Source organism: Vigna umbellata, chromosome 1, assembly GCF_029865625.1.
Source record: "Vigna umbellata cultivar VRB3 chromosome 1, Vumbellata_1.0, whole genome shotgun sequence".
Classification (NCBI taxonomy): Eukaryota; Viridiplantae; Streptophyta; class Magnoliopsida; order Fabales; family Fabaceae; genus Vigna; species Vigna umbellata.
In genome coordinates this window covers 14,778,921-14,806,518 of record NC_142165.1, presented here as the reverse complement: position 1 = coordinate 14,806,518, position 27,598 = coordinate 14,778,921, and the positions used below count along the sequence as shown (strand labels likewise).

At 35.5% G+C, this 27,598-nt stretch overlaps 6 protein-coding genes and 1 pseudogene across 9 annotated transcripts; 5 read left to right on the top strand and 2 right to left on the bottom strand.

Annotated features, from left to right (window-relative positions):
* The first annotated feature begins 599 nt into the window (after positions 1–599).
* Positions 600–3,681, top strand: LOC148204756 (uncharacterized). 3 transcript variants are annotated; one of them, XM_047310081.2, is made up of 3 exons: positions 600–760; positions 1,248–1,341; positions 1,453–3,681. In XM_047310081.2, the coding sequence occupies exon 3, from the start codon at positions 1,526–1,528 to the stop codon at positions 3,332–3,334; it is 1,809 nt and encodes a 602-aa protein (XP_047166037.1). In that variant the 5' UTR covers positions 600–760; positions 1,248–1,341; positions 1,453–1,525; the 3' UTR covers positions 3,335–3,681. The 3 variants fall into 3 exon arrangements, with proteins under 3 accessions (XP_047166037.1, XP_087953051.1, XP_087953045.1); XM_088096925.1 differs by having other exon boundaries at positions 1,441–3,681; XM_088096919.1 differs by having other exon boundaries at positions 1,248–3,681.
* Positions 3,682–4,428: 747 nt separating this feature from the next.
* LOC124835184 (AP-1 complex subunit sigma-1-like) lies at positions 4,429–6,231 on the top strand (annotated as a pseudogene). The gene is made up of 5 exons (XR_015781646.1): positions 4,429–4,569; positions 4,784–4,870; positions 5,393–5,501; positions 5,614–5,649; positions 5,834–6,231. The product of XR_015781646.1 is annotated as an AP-1 complex subunit sigma-1-like (transcript).
* Positions 6,232–6,380: 149 nt separating this feature from the next.
* On the top strand, positions 6,381–9,387 carry LOC124835200 (AAA-type ATPase family protein). The gene has a single exon (XM_047310100.2). The coding sequence runs from the start codon at positions 7,505–7,507 to the stop codon at positions 9,173–9,175; it is 1,671 nt and encodes a 556-aa protein (XP_047166056.1). The 5' UTR covers positions 6,381–7,504; the 3' UTR covers positions 9,176–9,387.
* An 85-nt stretch (positions 9,388–9,472) lies between these two features.
* LOC124835201 (oxygen-dependent coproporphyrinogen-III oxidase, chloroplastic) lies at positions 9,473–14,112 on the bottom strand. Its single transcript, XM_047310101.2, has 8 exons — positions 13,476–14,112; positions 13,300–13,375; positions 12,750–12,844; positions 12,032–12,115; positions 10,363–10,450; positions 10,147–10,271; positions 9,957–10,055; positions 9,473–9,851 (listed from the first exon to the last, which is right to left on the bottom strand). Exons 1-8 carry the CDS (start codon positions 14,001–14,003, stop codon positions 9,783–9,785), a joined length of 1,164 nt encoding a protein of 387 aa, XP_047166057.1. The 5' UTR covers positions 14,004–14,112; the 3' UTR covers positions 9,473–9,782.
* A 1,915-nt stretch (positions 14,113–16,027) lies between these two features.
* LOC124835180 (Acyl-CoA N-acyltransferases (NAT) superfamily protein) lies at positions 16,028–19,109 on the top strand. The gene is made up of 4 exons (XM_047310077.2): positions 16,028–16,149; positions 16,403–16,557; positions 18,336–18,461; positions 18,701–19,109. The coding sequence occupies exons 2-4, from the start codon at positions 16,404–16,406 to the stop codon at positions 18,916–18,918; spliced, it is 498 nt and encodes a 165-aa protein (XP_047166033.1). The 5' UTR covers positions 16,028–16,149; position 16,403; the 3' UTR covers positions 18,919–19,109.
* Positions 19,110–21,055: 1,946 nt separating this feature from the next.
* Positions 21,056–22,456, top strand: LHCA3 (PSI type III chlorophyll a/b-binding protein). Its single transcript, XM_047310076.2, has 3 exons — positions 21,056–21,385; positions 21,472–21,533; positions 21,660–22,456. The coding sequence occupies exons 1-3, from the start codon at positions 21,071–21,073 to the stop codon at positions 22,273–22,275; spliced, it is 993 nt and encodes a 330-aa protein (XP_047166032.2). The 5' UTR covers positions 21,056–21,070; the 3' UTR covers positions 22,276–22,456.
* Positions 22,457–22,764: 308 nt separating this feature from the next.
* Positions 22,765–25,786, bottom strand: LOC124835178 (phenylalanine ammonia-lyase class 3). Its single transcript, XM_047310075.2, has 2 exons — positions 25,150–25,786; positions 22,765–24,588 (listed from the first exon to the last, which is right to left on the bottom strand). Exons 1-2 carry the CDS (start codon positions 25,539–25,541, stop codon positions 22,845–22,847), a joined length of 2,136 nt encoding a protein of 711 aa, XP_047166031.1. The 5' UTR covers positions 25,542–25,786; the 3' UTR covers positions 22,765–22,844.
* Between the last annotated feature and the right edge of the window lie 1,812 nt (positions 25,787–27,598).

The window sequence follows — 27,598 nt, the reverse complement described above, 5'->3', positions numbered from 1 at the left end:
TGGCATTATTCTTGTCGCCAACGACACCTGAGGGGATTGTAATTGGGATGACAATCAATACTTGTATTTTCATACCGTCTCACATTCATCTCTCCTTGTAATAGTTCATAATTTACAACATTGTGATTCTGATGCAATATTTTGTTACCAAATACAGTAATTTATTTTAAGTGTAACTTTTAGGATTTATTTTATTTTTTATAACTTCCTGAATTTAATTTTTAGTATATAACTAAATAAATATTCAAAATAGTTATCCGTGTCTCTTCATCATCAATCATATTACACTGACAAAATTTTAAAAAGCTTAAATTATACAATTATATGGCAGATTAGCTGTACAATACTGAGAAAAGAGATGCAGAAATATAGAGTATTATATACACTACGAGACTGAATACAATATATTCATATATTTTAAAAACTTAGAATTTGTGTTAAGAATAATTAATTGATTAGTGTGAGACCAGAACGAGTCTTAATAATTTTTGACAAATAATCATATAAAATTAAATTAAACGACAATTAAATTAAACGCATTCATTTAATGGGCGGAGCCCATGATGTAGCGCGTAGTAATGGTAGGGGGTGGAAACAGAAAAATGGAGCTCGAAAAGAAAGAGGAACAATAAACAGAGAGTATAAAATTTTGATTTATTTTGGAAATGACATTAAGGTAAAAATCGAAGGTTTGAGAGAAGGAGTAGGAGAAGGGAGCGTAATCCTAGCAGCGGAAGGCGCGAGCGAATCGAGGGAAATGGTAATGTTTCTTCCAGATTCTAAGTACGCTATATTTTCGATCCAGCTTTCTCATTCTGGTTCAGACATCTTTCTCTTGTTCCTACTTTCTAGATTCAATTCTTAGATTTTGCATCATAGCACAATTATAACTACCCATGTCAATAAACCAACTAAATCACCCCCACGAATCACTTTTCTTGCCGCAAAATCCATAAAATCTGGACTTGACGATGTTTATTCATGGTTTCAAGACAAACGCTCTTTCGTGTTTTGACACTCAATCTTGAAGGTTGTTCTTTTCGTCTTTTTTGTATATGTATTAGATTGTTGGGATAATTGGACTTTTTTTCCCTATTGCGATTAGGATACTCTTAATAACTAGTCTTTTCATTCATGTTTTTATGATCTACACCTTGCAAGCGCCATTTTTATTCTTTTACTATCACATTCTTTCTTTGTGTATTTCCTATTTCAACGTGCTTTATCCTTCCTTTTCTTAAATGTAGATACACTTTGTGCTACTCATTAGTCGTCAGGGGAAAGTCGAGCTCACAAAACTTTGTGCGACGTAGGAACCCTTGGCAGCCGCTGCTATCTCCGGTGAGATTTAATCATCATCTCGATATTCTTTACTGTGTTTCTCGTCCGCGTCTCATGCTCGTTTTGGGTTTGCCTCCGGCGAAACGCCGGCGTGCCCAGGATGTCAACTAGGTTTGAGGGTATGGGAAGGTAAACTTCTCCGAGTTAACGAGTTGACTCGCGATCTTGATAGTTTCTGACACTGATGCTGCTCGGAAGCAAAAGAGTAACTTTGAATGCTTCAAGATTTCTCTATCTCTCTAGTTTCCCTTGTCTTCTTCACACGATGGGTACTTCCATAGTCACTAGCACACACACAGATGACGCTGAGACGCACAGCAACGGGACGCAGTTCTTGATTTTCATGAGACACCAATGCAGGGCAGGTCAAGTGAAGAACTTTGATGAAGCTTTGGACTTGTTTCAAAAAATGGCTAGAATGAAGCCTGTGCCTTCTGTGAAGGACTTTACTTTATTGTTGGGTGTTATTGTGAGGTTGAGGCATTACACCACTGCCATATCTTTGGTTAAGCACATGTATTCTGCTCTAGGCATAGAACCTGATACCATTACTCTTAATATTGTGATCAACTGTCTTTGTCGCTTAAAGTTGATATCTTTTGGGTTCTCCGTCTTGGGGACCATGTTCAAACTTGGTTTGGAGCCCACTGTGATGACTCTTACCAATCTCATTAATGGGCTTTGTGTGCAAGGCAATGTGGCTCAGGCAGTGGTGTTGGCTGATCATATGGAGAAATTGGGGTATCCATTAGATGTATACACTTATGGGGTGTTGGTTAATGGGTTGTGTAAGACGGGAGACACTTTGGTGGCAGTTCGATGGTTAAGGAAGATGGAGGAAAGGAATTGGAAACCTAATGTGGTAGTTTACAGCAGTGTTATGGATGGTTTGTGCAAGGATGGATTGGTATATGAGGCATTAAATTTGTTCTCTGAAATGGGTGCAAAAGATGTCTTGCCTAATCTTGTCACCTATACTTGTTTGATTCAAGGTCTCTGTAATTTTGGAAGATGGAAAGAAGTTGGTTCTCTTCTGGATGACATGATGAAAATGGGAATGAAGCCGGATGTCCAAACACTCAATATTTTAGTGGATTCTTTCTGCAAAGAAGGAAAAGTAACGCAGGCTAAAAGTGTGATTGGGTTTATGATTATAATGGGTGAGAAACCGGATGTCTTTACATATAATTCACTTATTCACGTTTATTGTTTGCAAAACCAAATGAATAAGGCCATGCGAATATTTAATTTTATGGTTAACGGGGACTGTTTACCGGACATTGCAGTTTTTACTTCACTTATCCATGGATGGTGCAAGAATAAAAACATTAAAAAGGCTATGTATCTGTTGGAGGAAATGGGTAAGATGGGATTTGTACCTGATGTTGTCACTTGGACCACTCTTATAGGTGGGTTTTGTCAAGCAGGTCAATCATTAGCTGCGAAAGATCTGTTTTTTAATATGCATAAACATGGTAAAGTTCCTAATATTCAAACTTGTGCTGTTATGTTGGATGGCCTGTGTAAAGGAAATCTCCTTTCTGAGGCAGTGTCATTGGTTGAGGCAATGGAGAAGAGTAATTTGGATCTTAATATTTTCATTTATATCATTTTACTTGACGGAATATGCAGTTCTGGGAAATTGAATGATGCATGGGAACTGTTTTCTAGTTTGCCTGCTAAAGGCTTGCAAATTGACGTTTATGCGTATACCATTATGATTAAGGGTCTCTGTAAACAAGGACTGTTAGATAAAGCTGAAGACCTGCTGATGAATATGGAAAAGAACTGCCCGCCAAATAACTGCACTTACAATGTCTTTGTCCAAGGCTTGCTGACAAAAAAGGAGATTGCAAGGTCAATAAAATACCTTGCAATTATGAAAGACAAGGGTTTTTCAGTGGATGCTGCCACCACAAAACTGATTATCAACTATTTATCTACTAACAAAGGAGACACTGAAATTCAAGAATATTTGTTTCCCAAAAGATAGCACATTTCAAGAGTTTCACTAGAGCTTTATTCAAATCTAGTTCATTCTGGTTTCACAATTCTTATTTATAGGACCCCAAATTGAGAACTGGAATGGTCTCTACGTCAGAACTTAATTGTTAAGAATACAAAACCATTTCTGTTAAAGTACTTCCACCTGACAAATTATGAGTTGGAGAGTTGGTCCTTAAAATGTTATCATAACTTCTATAAATAAGGACTTGTGAGTTTGATCCTTGTTGTTTCTATTCTTCATAATTAACTCAGGGGATGTGTGTTTGTGCTCCGTCCGCACTTCAAGCTCAAGAAGCTGTTGTTAAGGCGATTTTATATGAAATTTTCTTTAGCTCCACTGAACAGCTTAAGCTTTTAAAGGGAATTACTCCTTGACATTTTTATTGGTAAGTTTGTTAATCTCTGCATGCACATTTATTTTGATATATCCTCAAGAGCATATTAAAATAGCTTAGAATAAATAGACTTTTATGCAATTTACATATTGACCAGTATCCTTGCATTTTTATAGAGTTGGGTAGTTCTTTTTACTTGAGTACATGTTTGCCTTCAAGTAAGTTTTTCGATGAAATTAGAGTAGGATATTTTGTTTCCCCACAACATTAGAGATAAATTGCTCAACTTTGCTAGGAAATGATAATTGACAGCCTAAAATTCTGCCAGAGTAAATCAGTATACGGATAAACTGTGTTTAGTTCACAACAGGGCTATTCAATTTATGGGTGAAAGGACATAATTACGTAAGATTCAGTTACCCTGTTTTAGGTAATATCATAATATAAAATCAATCTAATTGATCATAACATCAATTGATCTTAATATTATTGTTTATTATGTTTATAGGATTCTAACGGTCTACATCAAGGTGTTGCTTTATTAGTCCTTTATTATATGGAAAATATAGATTCCCAATGGTTTTGTCTTAACTATGTATGAATTATGTGCTAACACAGGCTCAAAATTTGTTACACTTTTATTGCAGGATCTTGTTCCTTCAAGACTCCTATTTTACTGAACTGATTATCTTTACACGTCATAAGTAAAACCATGTTTTGCTCTCGCAATTTATAATAATTTGTTATAAGGAGATATATTTATCCAATTGCTTAACCATTTTAAGAGGACTGTACATGATTGCCTAGCATAAAATCTGGACTTCACGATGATGATTCATGGTTTCAAGACAAACGCGCTTTCGTGTTTTGACACTCAATCTTGAAGGTTGTTCATTTCGTCTTTTTTGTATATGTATTAGATTGTTGGGATAATTGGACTTTTTTCCCTATTGCGATTAGATACTCTTAATAACTTGTCTTTCATTCATGTTTTTATGATCTACACCTTGCAAGCGCCATTTTTATTCTTTTACTATCACATTCTTTCGTTATGTATTTCCAATTTCAACTTGCTTTATCCCTCCTTTTCTTAAATGTAGATACACTTTGTGCTACTCATTAGTCGTCAGGGGAAGGTCAGGCTCACAAAATGGTATTCTCCTTACTCGCAGAAGGAAAGAAATAAGGTAAGATGACACCCTAATTACTGTGTTTGGAAGAAAATTAGTGAAGTACTTTTGCCAATTCCACTGTACAAATCGAATAATGAAGAAATTGAACTTTCGAGAGTAAAAGAAAAGTTTTCTTAACTGAAAGGCAAACATGTACTTAGTTATTTAGTTCTTCAAATTTTCCCAAGCTCCCCTCGTTCCCTTTGGTGTTTGTTATTTCATGACTGACTTCTACATATTATTCTTTAACTTGTAATCTTTGTACTGCCTGCACGGTGATGGACCTGTGCATGATTGCTTACTGTGTCTTACTTAAACCATCCTTGATACATGATTTTACACGTGCTATTCGTGAGATCAGTGGCGTGGTTCTTACACGTGCTCCCAAGCTCTGTAATTTTGTAGAATGGCAGGGACATTATATTGTTTATAAAAGGCAATTTAACAAGTGTGTGTGGCCGTTTGTCATATACCACTACTTACTCGTTTGCAAAAGACTCTTCTGTCTGGCTATTTTCTAACAAATATTTGCTGCAGGTATGCTAGTCTTTATTTCTGCATGTGTATTGATGAAGAGGATAACGAATTAGAAGTCCTTGAAATAATTCATCATTTTGTAGAGATTCTTGATCGGTATTTTGGCAGTGTGAGTTCTGTTCAAAGTTGACTTTTGGAGAATACTGCTTTATTCACATATGAAAATAGTTTCATTCTTTCTAGGAAGGATGTAAGGATTAATGGTCGCTTCACTTTTGCAGGTCTGTGAACTGGACTTGATATTCAATTTCCACAAGGTTTGTTTGTCTGTCTGCGGCTACTTTTTATTTAACCTTTAACCTGTTGTCATTATGAATTATTCTTCAAAGCTGAAATCGCCTTAAATGGGAATTTATAATTGATCATATCAACTGCCTCATTTCTTGGGGTCAAGTAATTTCTGTTCTGACATATGTTCTTGGTTTTGTTTTATCATGGAAGGCCTATTATATACTGGATGAACTTCTAATTGCCGGTGAGCTTCAGGAGTCAAGCAAGAAAACTATTGCACGGTTAATAGCTGCACAGGTATGAAATTGGTTTTCAGGATTCATTGGTGGAGACTGCCAAGGAGGAAGCCAGTTCAATAAGTAATATAATTGCCCAAGCCACTAAGTGAAGAAATCCCATGTTCCATTTGACATTTTGGGGCATGGAGCGCTGTTTTTATTTCTGTTCTGTTGAATGCTTGATTTCCTCTCCTTGATTCTGTTTTTTGTGGTGCAATAGAAAGGGACATAAACCAAGTGTGTTAACAGGAACATACCATCTTCTCTATCTGAATTCTAAGGGTGGCAATTTCATATAATTATAAGAAGGATATTGAATTTTGAAAGACATTTAATTACTTAGGGTCATTTCTTCCCGTATGTCCGTAATTTCAATCTCTATCTTGATAAAATATTGTATTTTGGAATTTACAATTTTGAATGTAAGTTTTAATATTTCGCATTATATATTTTAAAATACAAAATAAAAATAAATACATTTTAAATTGTGTAGTTTGTAATATAAATATATCTTAGATTGTATATTTTAAAATACAATTTATGTTACATTGCATTATTTGAAATACAAAAATTTAAAGAGATAAAAAATTAAAATTATGGAGGTGCAGAGAGAAATTGCGTTAACTTTTGATAAATTAAACAGACCAGAAATTCTGAAAAATAATAAGAAAGGAAGAGTCCGTATTTATTTATTTTATCATCTGCGCGTACAGCTGCAGGGCTTCCAATGGCATCTTGTTGCAGATGAAGCCGATGATCATGGTGTTCCATACGGCGGTGGAGGCGCGTGGAAGGCTGTCAAGAAGATGGCGAGCCAGCTGAGGCTGCCCTTGTTGGCACAGTTGGCTTAGGCGAGTGCGGATGGTGACGCCGCCGCTTGGGTTTCGGGCCACCGCGGGATCGGAACGGGAACAGGAACGACGGGAGAAGCCATCACCCTCAAAATAGGATAAAGTTAGCAGCTTTAGGCCATTGCCAATCCACAACTGATTAAACCACCTCTATGTTTTTTTTTTTTTTTCAATTTAAAAGCCTTTATCTTTCCAAATAAAATTTCAAATTCTTATAAAAAATATTAAGAAAAAGAGACATTTTAATAAAACAAATAAATAATAAGATTTGAAAAAAAAAACCTCAAATTCTTGGAACATATGCAGATAATATGATATGATATTAAAATGATAGATTGTTTTTACCAGGGATAATAGATAATGCAGTATCACTGTATTAAATTTTTATATTAAAATTATATTTTTTATGATGCTAAAAACGGAATATGTCAATATTGAACCATTATTTATTCAAATAAATAAATAGAGTGAAAACCCATTAAAAATACATAACTGATGTATTAAAATATTAAAATTAAAATTGAATTGAAATAAAAACGTAAAATAATAATTTTTAAAAATGGAAGAAAAAAATTAAAAACTATTCGTATTCCACGGACCTAGCCCGAAGAAAAGAGAAAGATGTTGGGCATAGGTTCCTTCTGGAATATACTAAGAAAGCATTGGCGTGGAGGAATAACGAGGAAAAGAAGTAATTATACTGAATATTTTTTTTCACTGCATTGAGACTCACAATAATCTGAATCCAGAACATGGAGATGCAACAGCTCCTCAGTATGGGCTTCCCCGATGAGTTAGCCGCCCAAGCCTTGGCCGCCACCGGCGGTAAATCCACCGTCAAAGCCACCGAATGGATTCTCACTCACAAATCCAACGCCGCCAACACCTCCACATTCCAGCCCAAACTTGATCGCTTCTTCCATTTTTCTCAATCCCCCACACCTCCACAATCGCAATCACAGGAGGAAGAAGAAGACGAAGAACCTTCCAAACGTCTCAGGCCTTCTACACTTTCTGCGCAGAATCCACAGCCACAGCAACAAAACTGGCCTCCTTTTTTCTTCAAAACCGCAGAGAAGAAACACGCCAACACTCACATTCACCAACCCTTGTACGAGCGCTTGCGTCCCAGAACCCTCGACGACGTCGTAGGTCAGGACCATCTCCTCGCCGCCAACTCCCTTCTTCGCTCCGCAATCCAACGCAACCGCCTCCCCTCCATCCTCTTGTGGGGTCCACCTGGTACTGGTAAGACCACTATCGCCAAAGCCATCGTTAAATCTTCAACCTCAACACGTTACCGGTTTGTCTCCTTATCCGCCGTCACTAGTGGCGTTAAGGACGTGAGGGACGCCGTTGACGAGGCCAGAAAACTCAGACTTAAATCCAACCAATCCACCGTTCTCTTCGTGGACGAGGTTCACAGGTTCAACAAGTCCCAGCAGGACTCTTTCTTACCTGTCATTGAAGACGGCAGCATTGTATTCGTTGGGGCCACCACTGAGAACCCTTCTTTCCATTTGATTACACCTCTCTTGTCTCGCTGCCGTGTCCTCACCCTTAACCCTCTCCAACCCCACCACCTTGCCTTGCTTCTAAACCGCGCTGTCAGTGACACTGACAGAGGATTGATGCAAAGCGCGGGGATTCAAGTTGATGTTAAAGAGGACGTTGTTGATTATATAAGCAACAATTGTGATGGAGATGCTCGGGTGGCCCTTAATGCTCTGGAGATTGCAGCTGTTACAGCAGCAGCGAGGGTACAACATGGTAAACAAAAGGAAGAAGGGGTGGAAGATCTTCACACAAACGAGGATTATAAGGTTGCTGCTGCTGTTGTTAGTGTTGATGATGCAAGGGAGGCACTTCAGTGCAAGCATCTTGCTTACGATAAAGCTGGGGAAGAGCACTATAATCTAATCAGCGCGCTGCACAAGTCTATGAGGGGAAGCGATGCGAATGCAGCTATTTATTGGTTGGCAAGAATGTTAGAGGGAGGTGAAGAGCCTCTTTACATTGCACGCAGACTCATACGATTCGCGAGTGAGGATGTTGGTTTGGCTGACCCATTAGCTCTTAATCAGGCTGTTTCTTGTTACCAAGCTTGCCACTTCTTGGGAATGCCCGAATGCAATGTAATTCTTGCACAGTGTGTTACTTACTTGGCCTTGGCACCTAAATCTGTTGCGGTTTATCGAGCCTTAGGGGCCGCGCAGAAGGCAGTGAGGGAATCTGCTGGACAGAATGAGGGGGTGCCTCTACATTTGAGGAATGCTCCAACCAAATTAATGAAGGAAATTGGGTATGCTAAGGGATACATCTATCCCCCGGACAACCCTTCCTCCACACAGACTTACTTGCCACCTTCACTTCAAGGCTACAAGTTCCTTGATTGGCCTGACAGGATTCCTTATGATGGATGAGAGCATTAAATCAAAGATCAGGACTTATGTGTCATTTTTTATCTTTGGTTTTTTGGGGTAGTAGGGGGAGATCTGGAGAAGGATGCACAATTTTTCACCATTGCTGAGAAATACATCAACGATGATGGGGGTGGGGGCACACTAAATGCTGGTGAAATGCATTATGTAAATTTTGACACGATTAAATCTCATTCTGACGAGTTTTGGTTGAATTTTATTTTATTCTTCTGCATTGCTAATCAGCAATTACTATATGAATTGTTTTATTCAATAATTGTGGAGTAAATGAAAAGCAAATGAACACCGGAAATTTTAAATGCTTATTTAAATTCAATTACACAATATTTCAGTCAAAGACATTATCCCTTAAAACGTAACATGCTGAATTACTAGTCTGAGGTGTAGTACAGTGGCAATGAAGTTATCTAGTATGAGGATGCGGCCTAGAGATTACAATTGCCTGCATTTCACGCTTTACACGGATGACTCGAGCGAAACACGCGATTTACAATCCACCTACAACATGCTAATAGTTGTGACGATATACACCAAAAAAACAAACTCTCTTATTATTAGTAAAAGCTGAGATTGGGGGTCAACTGAGGAATTAGATCCATTCCTTGGGGTTGATGCACGCATCCAAGAGTTTCCATTCTTCACTTCCTTCTTCTGGTTTCTGCATATAAAATGTCACCACCGTTTCAGTAACAATTTCATAAGTGGAAAATTAGAGGTATCTAATATCATCTTGTTTAAATAGAAAAAGATTTCAAAATCATACATGATCATATTCCCACCGAGCAGTCAGTGGGAGAGAAACAAGAATACTCTCTATCCTGCCCCCAGTTTTCAGTCCAAATGTTGTACCCCTGTCATATACCTGTGGCCGAAAAATGTTTGATAAGACATTTATTCCTGATAAATAATAGTATAGAAGTACACTTTAGCCTATAGTTGGATTAAAAGTGTACCAAATTGAATTCAACATATCGGCCCCTTCGCAATTGTTGCCATGCTTTCTGATGCTCTGTGAAGGGCAAATCCTTCCTTTTCTCTATGATAGGTAAATAAGCAGGAATAACAGAATTTGCACATTCTACAAGAAAAAATTGTTTAAGCAGCATGAGATAGTGACAATCAGATTTCTATTCAGAGTGAAACATCAAACGTATAACGCAAACAGTCACCAGTAGCAAAGGAAAGTAGCATCTCCTGATCATAGTCGTTCAGATCATCAAAAAATATCCCTCCAAGCCCTCTTCTTTCACCTCGATGCTGAGTGGAGAAATAAAAGGAAAATCAACTAAAACAAACCAACAGCAGCTTATGCTCATGCACCCAAGTTCAATTAAAAATATACTTCAAATAAATCCACTCTAGTCCTTTACAAATATAGCAGATGGCATCCATGGAACATCTAGTTAGACATTATATTTTATTTTTCTCAACTGGTGCACTCCAATATGGGACCACTGTCTATGATAACTGACAAACAAGAGACTGAAACGAAAGGTATAATTCTAAACTTACGCCTACATCTTCCTTGCAACATGAAGAAAGTATCAAATGTTTTTTCAACTTTAGTATTTAATACAAAGAATATAGAATAAGTTATGCTATTGTTTGGTAAGCCAATTGGATAGGATAAGCTTATTCTATCATGTTAGTCTTACCGGAAGTTTTACCATAAGGAAGGTTTAGGTTATGAACAGAATATGACAGATACAATTTTCCATTTTTACCGACAACTTATTTGTTTCACGACCACTACAATTGTTGTCACTAGCAGCACTCCCATTGCTACCACCACCATTACTATTGATACCATCTTTGCCCGACACGGTAATGTTCACTACATCACCACACTACACTGCCATCGCCATTGATCTTACTACAGCTAAAGTAACCAACACCATTGCCACTTTTGCAACTATTATATTCACTGCCACAACATATATTGTCTCCATCGCTGTAGCATCACCAGACCTTGATGCCATCATTGCTATCCTTCCCTCCATTGTTTCCCATTATTGTTACAATTCCTACTACGACCACCACTTTTGCTGCTAAGGTCATTCCCACGACTACCAATACTTTTTCACAATAGTAAATTTGTCATTTGCATACAATTTACATTATTATCTACTAGTATGCAGCAAACACAAAACAATATAGGAAGTTAATTTGCTTATATCCTTTCGGAAGCCTGACTATTAAACAAGCCCTAAACGCATATACTTTTCATTAATATTTTTCCAATAATGCTATTGGGAGGAATAGCAAGAGGACATTTCTCAAAACAGATCATAAACAGATAATGAAAAAAAAAATTATCCACCCAATGTTTTCATTGAGGTCATATTTCACCCCACACCCCTTTATTTTCACAATTTAAGGTTTACAAATCAAATGAACCCATTACATTGCATACAAAAAATCAGTATCTCTCATAAATCACTTATATCAGTTAATGCTAATAAATACTTCGTGATAATTGTGCTTGTCACTTGCTGTACTTCTCACACAATAACCACATGCAGAAAATCTCCATAACTATTGCCAAGCCACTTCATTTAAATTCATGGCTTCTAGATACCCCTGCATCACATATTTTCTTCCATTCCCGTCATTTTATTCTCAACCACAGTCATTGTTGTTAGCCCGTTACCCATTTACCACCATTTGTTTCTTGCTTACTGATTATTATACTCTCCAAGTCGTCATATATTAAATTCATCAAAATTAACCATAAGTTCATGTGATTGTTAAGTTTTGCTTTTAAGAAACAGGCCCAAAGGCTATACTGAAAAAATACAGTAATATCTTCACTGTGTGAAAAATGTTGAAGAATTATACCTTGATATAAAAGTAATCATCACACCATTTCTTGAATCGAGGGTAAAATGTAGGCTCAAACTTGTCACAGGCACGTTTTTGAACCTACACAAAAAGTATGATAGAAGTACATTCAGCGAAACACTTTCTCTGGAATGCATCCAATAAAATATAATAAAATCACTAGTATGATCAACTACAGCTTAATGTTTCCCTAACCAAAATTGTTCAAAACAAAAATCAAGATTACATCAAATTGGTAATTTATGCTTCCATTTCAGGGTTTAATCTAGGTAATGGAGAAAGTTTGAAAGACTTTATGTGACCCTGATTGAAGAGTCCTTAAGCATTTGCAGAAACCCTTTTCATGGAAACACAGAGAAAGTCTTGTTCAACATTTCAATGCCTGTCACTTTAAAAGAACCAAGCTACATAAACTAAACTTAAAAAAACCTACCCACAACTATAGAGATATATAAATGTACTCACTAAAAGTACCAACACCATTAAGATATAGTACATTTTTACTTTTATAAAAGGTCATGCTAGGTATCAATATATTCCTTGGCATCTCTGTTAAGCCTCCAGACACCACAAAATACATCAAGGTATGGTAAACATTTTACCGAAAAGGAAAGTGATTTTTTTTTTCTATCTTTTTTCCAACAAAAACACCACTGCAGTCTTGTAAGTTCTAAATCATAAAAACAATATCTGATATTTGCGTTTAGCAACGTACTGAGTGGAAGTGCTTAACATCCTCCTCAAAAATATAAGCTGGTGTCAGGTCAGTCCCCCCACCAAACCACCATTGTCTGGGTGCACCAGGAGCATCTGCAGAAAGCAAGGGCATGACTATCAACAATAGCAGCACACTCAACAACTTTATGCTCTCACGTTAACACCCATTTGCTTTCATATTGATTAGAAAATACAAGCCGTCCTAAGATTTTGAGAATCAACAAACAGCTGTAACAAATAAATTAAAAACGAATAACAAATCAAACTGGGATTTCGGGTAACCAAGCTGGGGAGAGACTCACCAGACAGCTAAATATTAAATCAGATAAAGATTAGCTGCCATTAAGGATTAAAAGATTACACAGTTCCAAACACACACACACACACAAAACCAAACAACATCAAGGAAAAAGAAAATCATGGAAGAAGTAGTATAAAAGGAACATACAAATCACATCACATATGCAACGACCAGAAAGTGATGAAACCAATACCGCTAGATTGATACAAAGAACAACTTGGAAAGAGTAAAGCATAATGTAGTTTACCTTTAGGAGCATCGGTTTCAAAATAGCGATAATTGAAATGTAGCGTAGGAGCAAACGGGTTCTTTGGGTGTAAAACCTGAACAGAAAGACAACAAGGGAAGATGAATTACTCCAAAAAAGTAACATAAAAGTAACAAAATTGAGCTAAGGCATGAGAAAGATATGGGGGAACATACGGAGCTGATTCCCGCAGCGAAGAACGGTACAGGACCAGGTTTTTGATCGGTAGGAGCACCCTTGGCAGCACGATAAGCATCAGGTGGCATAACGCCATAAACGACAGAGACATTAACACCAGCCTTCTCCCAAACGGCGCCGTCTTGAAGAACCCTGCTAATGCCGCCGCCGCCACCGGGCCTGGACCAAACATCCTCCTTGAACTGGGCGCCACCATCAGCGGCCTCAAGGGCACTGCAGACACTGTCCTGGGCCTCCCTAATCATCTTCTCGAAGCGGGCCCGAACGGAGGAAGAAGATTGGGCCTCGTCCACTCCTCTGAGAAACGTTTCGGGACGCTCCGCCTCCGGCGTCTCTTTCTCTATCGAGACGGTGGCTCTGACCACGCATTTTCCGAAGCTTATGGTCTGGATTCTCGGCTTCCATGTCCGTTTAGTGAGCGATATCGCAGTTGGAGAAATGGAAGAAGTGGAAGAACGAAAGGGGAAGACGTAGGACGGAGCTGAGACAATGGTGGCAGACGGCATTATTATGCTTCCGATTCACAGAAAACTAACCAAAGAGGGCTGTCCTGAACTTGGCTTCTGATAAGGTCTTCCTTTCAAATAACTCCAACTTTGCCATTTTTAATCTTTTTTTTAAATCTTCTATTTGCAATCGAATTTCTAACACGCCCACAGATAGCACGGAAATCCAACCAGCCTCTCACGTTGGTTTGCTTTCGATCTTACTTCTTCGTTTATTTTACTTACATTAAAAATACCTTTTATTTACCACCAAAGGTTTAGATTATATTAAGTACTTGTGCTCATATTTCTTCACTAACTCCTTGTAAAATTGAAAAAAATGTGGGAATCTGTAAATTGTTTTATTCGCCGGCAAACTATTCATACCAAATTTATTAAAATAAATTTATATTATGTTTCGACAAGATTTAAAACTTTAATTCAAAATATTTAAAATTGTCTGTTTTGATGTTCAATTATAATGTCTCCTCTCTTTTTCTTGTCCAAGTCGCTAGGGAGATACTTGCAAAAGATACCCCGCTAGCTCAAGTCAGTAACTTTGCTTAATAATCCTGTAATCAAGATTTAGCTCTAAGTTTTAATTGTAAATATTTATAAATTATAATGAGCTTATTGTTAAGTTTGACTCATTAGCCCTGACAGTTATTAATATTAATTACCTTAACGGTTGATTTAACTGATCGGTTCACTGACCTGAGAGGTATATCGGTCGGATGACCTGAGAGATATATCGATCGGACGACTCTTCTGCACTTTTACCAATCGGTCGACTATGAATCTATAATAACATATTAAATGAGTATTAAATATAATTATATTTCTTCTTATCTCAAATATATTTATAGACTTAAGATATATTTTTATTAGCTACAACATAATTACTATCGATAAATAGTAATTACATTTTTTTTAAATGGTTCAAACATTAAAACTAATCTCCACGAAGAATACCATTTTATCCTATTTTCAAATCATGATCACAAGGTAGGATGTGAGAATGTTCCCATGATAACTTGCATAATTGATCGTACATATAGTTTTACAATAATCACATTTAAATCATGACCTTTTTTTAATTGTTTTTTCATTTTAAGCTTAGTTTCTAGTTTAGTTTCGTTTTCTTAATTTTTCTAAAGTTAATGTAGTTTTAATATTTATTAAAAATATTTAATGTAGCCTCTAATGAGAATTAACACGAATAGAAGTTTGAACTGAAATTTTCTAAGCCATTTTTCTTTTTCATTTGTATTTCTATTCTTCTTCGTACCTATTTTCTTCTGTGTAATGCAGGAAATTGATTCATTTACGTTTTAAATCACATTTTCCTTAAAATCAATTTCTTCACTCAATACGAGAAGGTGCTCAGGTTTGTTTTCCAACAAATTTATCCTTTTTAAGGAGAGAAAAAATTAAAATTATAAATAAGCAACACAGCACAACAGAAATAACCCAAGGCCGACACTTTAAAACTAAAATACCATGTAAAACAATTTAAAACATGTCTAAAAGACCAATTACAAGGAAAAATACCTGATAGATTAATTTATTTCCACTATTTTTTTATTCATTCTAATTAGAATAAATTATTTCCACTTTTTTTCTTGTTAATCTAAACAATGCATATTTTCACTCGTTAATATTTCTATTAATTTCTCACCTTCCAATTTCTCCTTCTAAATTTTTTTATTTTCAGTGTAAAAGAACATATATGCCCTTACAAAAAGGAAATTCACCATTTTTTATCTACAATTTATTTTTCAGTTTTATCCTTTAATAAATAATAAATAGTTTTTTAAAATTAAAATAATTAATTTATCAATTTTATCTTCTTAATGATCATTTAAATTTAACTATCTTTTTAATTTGATTTTTTTAAAAATTTAAGTATTTTAAAATGAAATAAATTAAATAAAATCTATCTTTTTATTGTAAAAATTATTTATATTAACTTTTATAATTGTAACTTTATTATTATAAAAAAAGGTTTTCACTATTACTATATAATAGGATTTTTAATTTAAATTACTGAAAAGAAAATTGGGAAAAAAAATAAAAATGTAAAAAGTCAAATCAAGCCCGGGTTCTAGGTTTTCTCTTTCGCCCACCGCCACGCCACCCCTCACTCTCAGATTCAAACGTTTCCGAGGTGAGGCAGAGGCTGAGCCACCTCTCTCTCTCTCTCTCTCTCTCTCTATATATATATATATATATATATATATCTCTCTCTCCCTCTCTCACTCTATATCTCTATGTAAAACACATAGTAGTTTTCCCATTTGATTTTAATTTCTCTCTCTATTGGAGTTGGATTTTGGTTTTGGGGGGCAGATTCCCTTCCCTGCCACGCCACCTTCTCTGTTTCTGCTAACAAATACAATTTTTTGTATTCCTTTCTGTAGAATGGGAGCTGGGCGTGAAGTCTCTATCTCACTTGATGGAGTGAGGGACAAGAACCTTATGCAGCTCAAAAAGCTCAATCTCGCTCTTTTCCCCGTTCGTTACAATGACAAATACTATGCCGATGCTCTCGCTTCCGGCGAATTCACCAAACTAGGTTCTTTTCTCTGTTTCTTTCTCACTTCCATGTTACCTCATCCTGCATTTTTCACATTATTCGTTTTTTGCTATTTATTTCACTATCTTATTCTTAATTTCCTTTGCTCCTCGCCTGTGTATTTCTAAAAAGGATACTCTACCGGGTTATATTTATCATGTTAGCCTTCCTTCCGGGGAACCCGTTTGAATGAATAAATGAATGAATGATAATTTAACAATAAGTGAATTGCCAAAATATATACTTGATAGATTTTTCCTTTTATTTGATACCGGACCATGAATTTCACAATGTCGTCTTCGCTTGTGTATTTCCTTTCAGGTTTTCTTAAGCTATTACTACTGCACTTGAGTTTCTGCTCACTCTAGCAATTTAGCTTCCTTCTCATGTTAAAACTAAAATATTCTAATTGCACTGTAAGATAGGTTTCATAATCCATTACTTGCCATTTCTCTATTTTGAAGATTTTTTTTAATCTGGGTGTTGCAATTAACCATTGCTTACACTTACTAATCTTTGGGTAATAACTTTTTTTAACCTTGTTTATTCACTAAACCACCCTTAGCCTCTTGGAATTAATAGCAAAAGTTTGATTTTTACTTTTTTATATTAGTTTAATTCAATTTTCAGTTGATTTACATTTTAACATTACCGGAATGATGCTGTTTGAGGTAGCTGTCTCACCTAATGAGATAAAGGCTCTGCTGTTGTTACTTGTTTAATTGATTCGAGTTTCTTGTACATTCTGAATTCGTATTTTCTCTCTTGTGCAATTTCCTTCATGCCTTTCTAACTTTGTTGATTCAAAAATACCCTAACAACGGGCAAATGGAGCTCATTTTCAAGAGTTTTGACTTGGACATATGAACATTTAGGACCTCTTGGTTTTTCCTTTCGTAGACATTGGTAATTGCGAATTAGATCAAAGGCTTGCCTCCCTGTTCCCATGTGTACTCTCACTCGAGCAACCTTAATCTCATTCTCTATTCTATCTCTGGTCTCTTTTGTTTCCTTGTTTTGCCTCAATTGACCACATCTCTGTTTCTGCCTTCAAAGCTTTTTCCTCAAAGGTTCAAGCTGTGTGCCTCACATCTTTTAAGCTTCTATTTTTCTGCCCATGCTCTGTTATGGATTATTTGCTATTAAGGATTACTTGTGTAACTTATTATGAGTTGTATGTAACCTCATGATTATGAATTTTCTATTTTAGTTAGTTAAATTTTGTGATTTAGGTTACTTTTTTTATCTGTCATTTTCTATGCATATGTATATCTGTAGGTATAATTTTTCATTTTTAGTAGGATGTTATGATTAATGTTAGGATGTATGATTTTCAAGTCCCTTCATGTTCTGTGCTAGTATATCTTTATTTTGGCAACATTGGATATGCTGACGGTTTGGAGAGCACTTTCAAAATTGATTTTTTTTTCCCTTTTTCTGCTTTCTATACTGAAAATAAGTGCTCCCTCTTTGCTTTTGATAAATTTATCCGCACCCCAAAGAAAATGTACAGAGTCATCATAATTGGAATACCACACAAGGCGTCTTCAATACTGATAATATATTACATTTGTCCGTTGGAGTTCTGAAAGCTTTTGTACTTAAACTTAGGGTTAAAGCATAGAGGATTTCCTTAATCGGACCAGCTTGTTTGATATCTCTGCTTTCGTTTGTGCTTGATAATATGGGTGATACCCAAAGAAGGGATGGATATACAAAGGACATGTAGAATGTATCTATCACTTGCCCAAGATTGATTGTTTTCCTTTGTCTTTCAGCTTACTATAGTGATATATGTGTTGGAGCAATTGCGTGCCGGCTAGAGAAGAAGGAAGGAGGGGGGCAAGTTCGGGTTTACATAATGACATTAGGCGTTTTAGCACCTTACCGTGGACTTGGTATTGGTAAGAAAGAAACTGAATATCTTTCCCTGGTGATTTAAACTTTAATTGATCATTTTTGTTAAGGACTACTTGGTGTAGATACTTGTTTCAGTACCACAAATACAGATTAATGGTTTTGTCATAAGGTGCAAGCTTCATATTGGGAACATTTTAATTTGCTTCTTGCAAGAGTCATAATCATGTATCATCTTTTATAATCTATGCAAGTTTTTGTAATGTGAGTCTGGGGGTTTATGCAGGAACAAAGCTGTTAAATCATGCTCTTGATCTTTGCTCCAAGCAAAACATTTCTGAGGTGTACTTGCATGTGCAGACAAACAATGAAGACGCCATAAACTTCTATAAGAAATTTGGGTTTGAAATTACAGAAACAATCCAGAACTATTATACAAACATTACACCGCCAGACTGCTATGTTCTCACAAGGTACACGGCTGCAAGCGCAACGAAGAAATAACATTTTAGCCAGTTATTTGAGGGGAAGTGATCAGAGATTGTTGCATTGTTTTATGGGTTTTGCCATGGATGTATTACACTAAAGTTTTTCATGTTCAATGCTAGATTTTAAACAGTACAGTTAGCTCAAAAAAGAAGCACTTGGAGATCTCTTGCTAAGGTACAATCTATGCTATTTATCCCGTTTACTCACATCACCCTCCAGTCTTGTCGTTTTCGTCAAAAATACTATATAAGTTACAATTCGGTACAAGGATATCTAGAAACAATTGTCTAAAACGGAGGCGTATGGAATTAACAAAAAAATCACATCAATACATTGTAAACCTAATTAAAATTTATACTTAAGCTGTAACTTGCATTTTAAAACTAAATCTAGCATGTCCATTTTGATTTAGGAGATCAGAGGGGTCTTTCTTTCTTTCCTTATAGTCTTTGCCTAGAAATGGATAATCATTGAACTGAGTCCTGTGCCCTGTTTGGTCGGGATTATCATCTTCTACTGTGGGTTTTTGGTTGTGGAAAAAACGTCTAGTTTTATAGTGTATAGTTAAAATGGATGCCCCACAAAAAGTATACAAATTTGTTAAGAGGAAATGTAAAGTTTTGTTAGTAACTTGAACCATAAATTAAAAATATTAGCAAACCAAGATTAACATGTTACTTAACTGTACTTTTTGTCTTTATAGTTTGGCTTATGTGCTTGATTTTTGTTTTTCTAGTTTTATCTATTTGTGTTTAATTTTTTATAATGTTTAAATGATTAAATTAGTCTTTGATAAAAACAAACTTTCGATACATAATAGAAGTGTAATAATGTAAGAAGTGTGACGTGTCATTTATTTTTATATATTTACAAAAAGAATTTAATATTTTAAAAAATAAAAACAATGCTTTCGTATTGCTAATTTTAGAGCTAATTTATGAATAGTCTATACTTTTTTTTCTTTATTAATTTATATAGATTAATGTAAGATTGCAATTACATTAATTGTAATTTGATAATTAATAAGTTATTTTGACACAGTAAAGAATATAATGACTAATTAAATTAAACCAAGATAAACTTCTGGAAACGACATTTGCATCAACTATAATCAGTGAAGTTAAATCACTCCATCGAGTCACAGAAAACAAAACGAAGTACAACCAAAAAATATCCAACAAATGAAATTATATACTATGACTATCAAACTGAGTCGTGATTTTGGTTAAGATAATCATATTTTATATAGAAATACAAAAGAAAAATAAATATAATAAGTGATTTGGTTCAATTTTTATATTAATAAGAAATGAAAACCGAACCAAATTGCGATAAAAATGTGTTTTCCTTAAAAAATTTGGTCTAATTGTTCTTTCATTTTCTTGATTTGTTTACTTACTTGAAGGTGGAAAGTTGATCTTAGATTTTAAAATTTACTATTAAATATATCAAATTTTCAAACTTTTGAAATTTATATATTTACCCACTGAGTCACATACTTACATGCTAACATAAAAATATATAAATTCATCATATATAGCATGATAATAATATTTATTATTTTGAAAATAAATCGGCCTTACTGGTGATACATAGTTTTCGGTCCTAGTGTATCAAATGAGTTGATTAATTTTTTAAAATCTATAATAGAACATACATATAAAAGGTAACAAAATTCGTAATTAATTTCATAGTAAGGGAGAAAAGAGAAAAACAGATTTTTATTTTTATTTTTTTACCAACAGAGAATGAGAAGCATATGGTTAGGTGAATGAATGATGAGATGAAAAACGAGATAGCAGAAGCAACAATTTTGTATAAATTATTATACTATATAAATACAATATCTCGAAATAATTTGAATTCCCCAAGAAGAAAGAAACAATTATTTTGACATTTTAATGTTGCAGAGACATCCTAACCTAGGTGTTTTATTTTTGTGACATGTTGCCTATGTTAAAATTATCAGATGGAGGAAAAGATTCATCCTTGAAAATTTGGGAAGACGTTATCCAGAGGAAATAGGAAACAGGAAATAATATCCAACCCTTATCCGATTCATCAGATTACGTGTGCACACTTGGTTGGAGAACAAGATCATAATCTCATCTTGAGTGCATTGCATTGCGCCATGCAATATCCACCATGAGTTGGATACTGGTCGTACATGCGGGCCAATGTAGTAGTGGCTCACCTTCCTCCATATCTTCCACCCCTTTGGCTTTTTAGTGGTTGCAAACACATATCATTCATCCCTAACCTTCACTTCTATTACTCTCTTTTGCTGCACCAATTGCAAACGCATCAAAGGAGGAGTAGTATAACCACCATGCCTGCACAAGCTCTGCTATCATCTTCATCTCTTGTCCTCTCAGCGGAGGCTGCCAGACAGACTCTCGGACCACGATCACACCAATCTCCCTTTGCCTTCTCCCGAAAAGCCTCCTTCATTGTTAAGGCAGCTTCTACTCCCCCTGTCAAGGTTTCTTCCTCTCTCACTCCTTTTTTCTTCTTCTCTCTCTTCATCTGCATCTCTACTTACAAAAGTTTCTTCCTTTTCGTGTTCAGCAAGGAGCAGACAGACCTTTATGGTTTGCATCAAAGCAAAGTCTTTCTTACTTGGATGGCAGGTAAAAAAATCCTACTTTTCAAACAACCATTGATAAAGTTCTCCAATTTAGTGAAATAATAGTAGATAGTATATGTGAAGGTGGTGGAATTAATATTGACTTTGTTTGGCATGATTTGGTTTGTAGCCTTCCTGGTGACTATGGATTTGACCCTCTTGGACTTTCAGACCCTGAAGGAACAGGAGGGTTCATCGAGCCGAAATGGCTAGCGTATGGTGAGATCATCAATGGTCGTTATGCAATGTTGGGTGCAGTTGGTGCCATAGCACCTGAAATTCTCGGCAAGGCTGGTCTGATCCCTCAGGAGACAGCACTGCCATGGTTCAGAACCGGTGTGATCCCACCTGCAGGAACATACAACTACTGGGCAGACTCGTACACGCTCTTTGTGTTTGAGTTGGCACTGATGGGATTTGCAGAGCACAGAAGATTCCAAGACTGGGCGAAACCAGGGTCTATGGGGAAACAATACTTCTTAGGACTAGAAAAAGGTCTTGGAGGTTCCGGTGATCCAGCATACCCCGGAGGACCTTTGTTTAACCCTCTTGGTTTTGGCAAGGATGAGAAGTCGTTGAAGGATTTGAAGCTGAAGGAAGTCAAGAATGGAAGGTTGGCTATGTTGGCAATCTTGGGTTACTTTGTTCAAGCTCTTGTGACAGGTGTTGGTCCATACCAGAACCTCCTAGATCATCTTGCTGACCCTGTTCACAACAACATCCTGACCAGTCTCAAGTTCCACTGAATGTATCATATGTTGTTACATATTCTTTACTCTCTCGGTTGTTGTTGTACGCAGTTACCAAAACTCAATCACTTTTCTATATCCTCTCTTTGCTCTTTGGTACTGTATCATCATCATCATCTGGACATTTTGTTCCTTGGTGTGCCACTCTAAGAAATGACATGTAAAACAATTAGAATCATTTTACAGCTTCTGATATCTCTTCTCTGGCTAGATCAACCTTTCCCTCTCTTTTTTATCAACATTTATACAATGGTTGCACGGACGGTCTCATTCCTTATTCATTCAAACAAATACTGATTAAGAAAAATTAAATGGATACTTCTAGCTTTCTTCAAGATTTCTACTGCTTTTGGTAGTTCGAATTGTTTGAGTTCAAGTTTGCGAAAGTGAATTTCTCATCAACCATAGTTTTCGTTAGTTATCTATACATATCTATACATATACGATTAAAATTAATGACATTTATTTTTCATTTAATCGTATAGATAAGCGAGAAATACACATTAATTTCTCATAGTTATTCAAAATAAAAGAGTAAATCATATGACAATAGTTATTGTGGAACATTATATTGGGATGGGAACCCCGTTCCAATCTCCTAGACATTCCAGAATTGGGTCAATTATCTTTGCTTGACACATGGCTGTATATACTTTTTCAAATTCTTCATCTGGTGACAGAGCTTTTTCACCTGTGAGCAACCCTATCTCCAACTCCTCCCTCACAAATTTGTACAGTGGATATGACCTGCACTCCTTGATTCTGTTTGGAATTGCTGGATTGCCATTCTCATAAGCCACCCTTGCACTTTCAATTTCCTTTGGCAAGAGAGACTTCAATTCATCCTCAAAAGCTCCAATCTTCTCAAAAGTCAACAAACTCACATTCTTGTCATTAATGACACTGCTGTGTGCTTGCTCATAAAGTACCTGCTTTAGTTTTGCCATCAATGGGTACCGAACATTTAAGGGATCATCAATGTATGAAAGTACATATTCTCTATCGACCACTTTAAGCAACTCTTCCTCAGAGAGTCGAAATGGGTTAATTTCTTCTTTGTCTTCAGTAACTAATGTTTTCAGTGCAACTCTGCTTACAGTATTCTTGACAGTGTTCTTGAAAATTTCCTCCAAATGCCTCAAGTCAATAGCTTGGCAGAGTGCAACCAGATAAGTGGAAGACATAAGCTTTAATATCTCTATGGCTTCGACAGTTTTCTGAGCCGAAATTAAGCCCAAAGAGTTCACATCTTGGTTGTGCTGCTCAGCACTTTGCACATGGCTAGTTACCGGATTTGCTAGATATTGAAGTTCAGAACAATAAGCAGCCATGGCAACTTCAGATGCCTTAAAACCATAATCCAGACTTGGATTTCTACCAACGGACAGGTTTGATGGTAGCCCATTACTATACAAATCATTGTCTAGTTCGGTGAATTGCGCAAAGATGAGTTTGCCAATTGAAGCAACAGCTAAACGTGCATTATCCATTGAAACTCCAATTGGGGTGCCTTGGAAATTACCACCATTCAGAGCTTTATCCCTTGTGACATCAATCAAGGGATTGTCATTTACTGAGTTTATTTCCCTTTCGATTGATTTGGTCGAAAATCGGATGATTTCAATCTGTGGACCAAGCCATTGAGGAGAAGTTACAAGAGCATAACGATCTTTTTTAGGCTTCTGCAATGGATCTGGCTGTTGCAGTTTAGCATTCTTGACATAAGAGCTTCCATCTAGAATGTGTTCCATAATAGCGGCAGCTTCAATCTGACCTGGGTGGTACTTCAGCTTATGTATAAGGTGATGTGTAAATTCTGGCTTTCCCTGCATGACTTCAGCAAAAACTGCTGATAGAACTTCCGCCAATAAAGCTAATACGTTTGCCTCAAAAAGCACCATAGAAGCTACGCCAGACCCAACGGCTGTACCATTTACAAGAGCAAGACCTTCTTTGGGCTTCAACTCAAAGAACCCACCTTGTAGACCTGCTAAATGGAAAGCTTCCTTAGCATTGAGGGACTCTCCAGAGGGTCCAACAGCTTTACTGTTTCGCCTACCCGTTAGCAATGCAACAATGTATGACAGAGGAATTAGATCACCAGACGCAGTAAGTGTACCACGTAACGGCAAGACTGGGGTGACATTGTTGTTGAGGAGTTTGGTGATAGCTTCTAAGATTTCAAATCTAATTCCTGAATACCCTTGAAGAAGGGTATTAACCCTCACAAGCATTGCTGCTCTGGTTGCTGATTTCGGCAGTATATGAGACAACTCTGTTTTGTAGCCAAATATTGCGCAATTTAAAAACCTGGAAAGGAAAAGGGATAAGCCGTTAAGAGGTGGACTTTAAACCTAATTAAAAGAATTCGATTTTAAGCCTAACTCAATCCCATAAAACCAGCTTGTAAAGTGAGATTAGCATCCATATATTGAGACTTTCAATACCTTCCTGACGCCGAGATATATATATCAAACGTGACACTAGACATTAATGGATTTAACGACATTGACCCGATAGTGGATGGAACAATATATCCATATAAATCTCACTAGGATGGCGCTAGTCTGGTTCTGATACCATGTTAAGAAGTGAACTTTAAACCTAACTTAACCTTACAAAACTGGCTTTTTAAGATGAGGTTTGCACCTACTTATATATTATAAATTGTCCTTATCTTTAATCAATACGAGAACTCAAGTACATCAACCAAAAGAAGAATTATATATAATTCTAATGCAATTTTGTCTATACATGAAATGAATTTTTCATTAGCTGAAAGTGATAAACTCAGAACAATTAGTGTTTTGACTATGAAGTTGGATATTCACATATACATTATCAATCAAGGAAAGCAGAGATGATCCTCACCTAACCATTTCCTTCTGAAGAGCAAGGCCTTCTTGAGTTTGCCTGTTGGAGGAAGCACCAAAACCAGTGGTAACACCATAAATGGGAGTGCCTTTGTCGATGTTATCCATGACCCATTTGCAGCTGGCTTCAACGCCTTCCCTTGCAGACTCTGAGAGATCAACCTTAGCCTGTAAGTAATGGTTAGCAACAGCAGCCACCATTGACACAGTAAGTTTCTCCTCTCCACCCAGATGGATCACTGCCTTCCGGTACTCCCCCACCATCCTTTTCACCTCCTCCAAGTGGCTACCCTTAAGTGATTCTGCTGCCTCACCCCAGTTAAGAGGGTCTATGTTGATCATACTCAACTCACTTTCAATACTACCCTTTTGTTGGATAAAGCTTGCCATGTTTACAAATTGCTGAAACTAGCACTGCCAGAGATCAAAAGTTGTACAGGAATCTTAATTTCAAAGCTTTAAGTAAGTAAAGGCCAGTGCTTGGTTGGTGAATGAATACCTCTATGTGTTGGGGTAGGTGGTTAGATACCTCTTTGAACTTTCATACATCAAAATTCCTAAGGGTTGACCCAGTCATTTTGGCATCTTACAACCCTGAAATGATAATGAATAGGTTGCCAATTCTGCAATACGTTTGAATGCTTCAACCATTTAAGCAGTAGTCTAAAGACAAAACGACAGTGATTATTTTTATTTTTTTCATTATCTCTGGTAACAAGAAAATACAACAATGTTTACTGTTTAGATCAAAACACATTTAAAAATTAATTTATGTCATTTTCTCAGTATTATTATTATTATCAGTTTTAGCAGATTTCTTCTGCATAAATTAAAATAAAAAAGGTATTTAAGGTATATCAAGAACCACCATACAGAGTCCTTTTACAGACTTCAAGCGTCGCTTGAGATGGCGTGATTTTTTTATACACGGCATTTATCTCACAGAAATTGTTTGTTGCTTTGTGAATATAATATTTTTCAATTAAATTTTATAAATTGTTCATATTATTATTAATCAAATTTGATAAGTATTAAAATGTCGAAATATTTTTTTAGCACGATAAAAGAAGTGTTTATACTTTTAATTATAGTATATATTTAAATCAAAATATATAATACTATCGATTAATTTGAACTAAAATGTTTTTAAATTATGATGTTATTGAAATTTATACATATCCCATCGAATAATTAATGAGGAAGAATTTTTTATTTTTAACAATCAGGATAAAATTTAATATATGAGCATGAACTAAATGGAAGTTCACTTGGTATTCAGGTCAGTAAGAAAATAGGAAAGTAAAAAATTTAATTGAAATATATCAGTTAAAACGGATGCAAATTATGATATTGTGGTACAAAATTTAATATATAGTCATGATAATGGATCTGTATGAATTGGTTTGTTATCACTTGAATTAAAAAATAATTAATTCAAATACTTAAATATTTAATCAAATATTATTATACAAAAAAATAATATAATATTTAACTCATAAATGGGTTAAATTTAGTTTAACTTATATTTAAAAAATAATAATTTTTTAATCCTAATTAACTCGAATATTAACTCATTATTTGAATTTGTTGACATATTAAACATTGATAAACTTTTCCTTACGAAGATGAAAAGTTTTTAATATACTTTGAAAATTACTTATATATAAATAATTATAGTTTAAGAGAAATTAGCATATTACTAACTAATGTTTAACTAGATTGAGTTTACAGAACCATTTTGGAAGGTAACAATCAAGGGATGATTTTTTTATACGAATAAACTTTAAATTTAATTTTTAAATCGTTATTTGTTTTTTTCTTTAAATTTTAAAGTATTAAAAAATGGGGTTAAATATGTTTTTAGTCCCTAAACTATTGACCGTTTCTGTTTCAAAGTAAGATACAATTTGGTCCTCATTCTTTTCGAAACGTTCGTTTTAGTCCTCGAAAACTAAACACTGTTTAAAAATTTGGTCCTCATTTAGCAACAAACGAGGACTAAAACCAAAATTCCGAGGACTAAAACGAACGTTTCGAAAAGAATGAGGACCAAATTTTATCTTATTTTGAAAGAGGGATGAAAACCAGAAACGACCAATAGTTTAGGGACTAAAAACATATTTAACCCTAAAAAATATAGTTATAAACTTTAGAACCGAGTCTTGTTATTGGTGTATTACATAAGCAGACAATTTGTTTTATTACACATGTGTTTACCTATTTGACTTTTTCCTCTCTAAGAAAATATATAAATTTAATCCTCAAAATTAGACACGTAACATTAAACTTCCCTGATAATTCTCACAATATGTATTTGAAAAGAGATTGTACATCCTTATAATATTGACTTCAAAAAGCACATTATATAATTCGAATAGAAAAAAAATATTTATTGCATTTTATATAGCTAAATATGTCTTATCTTAACTAGTAGAATTAATTATGCC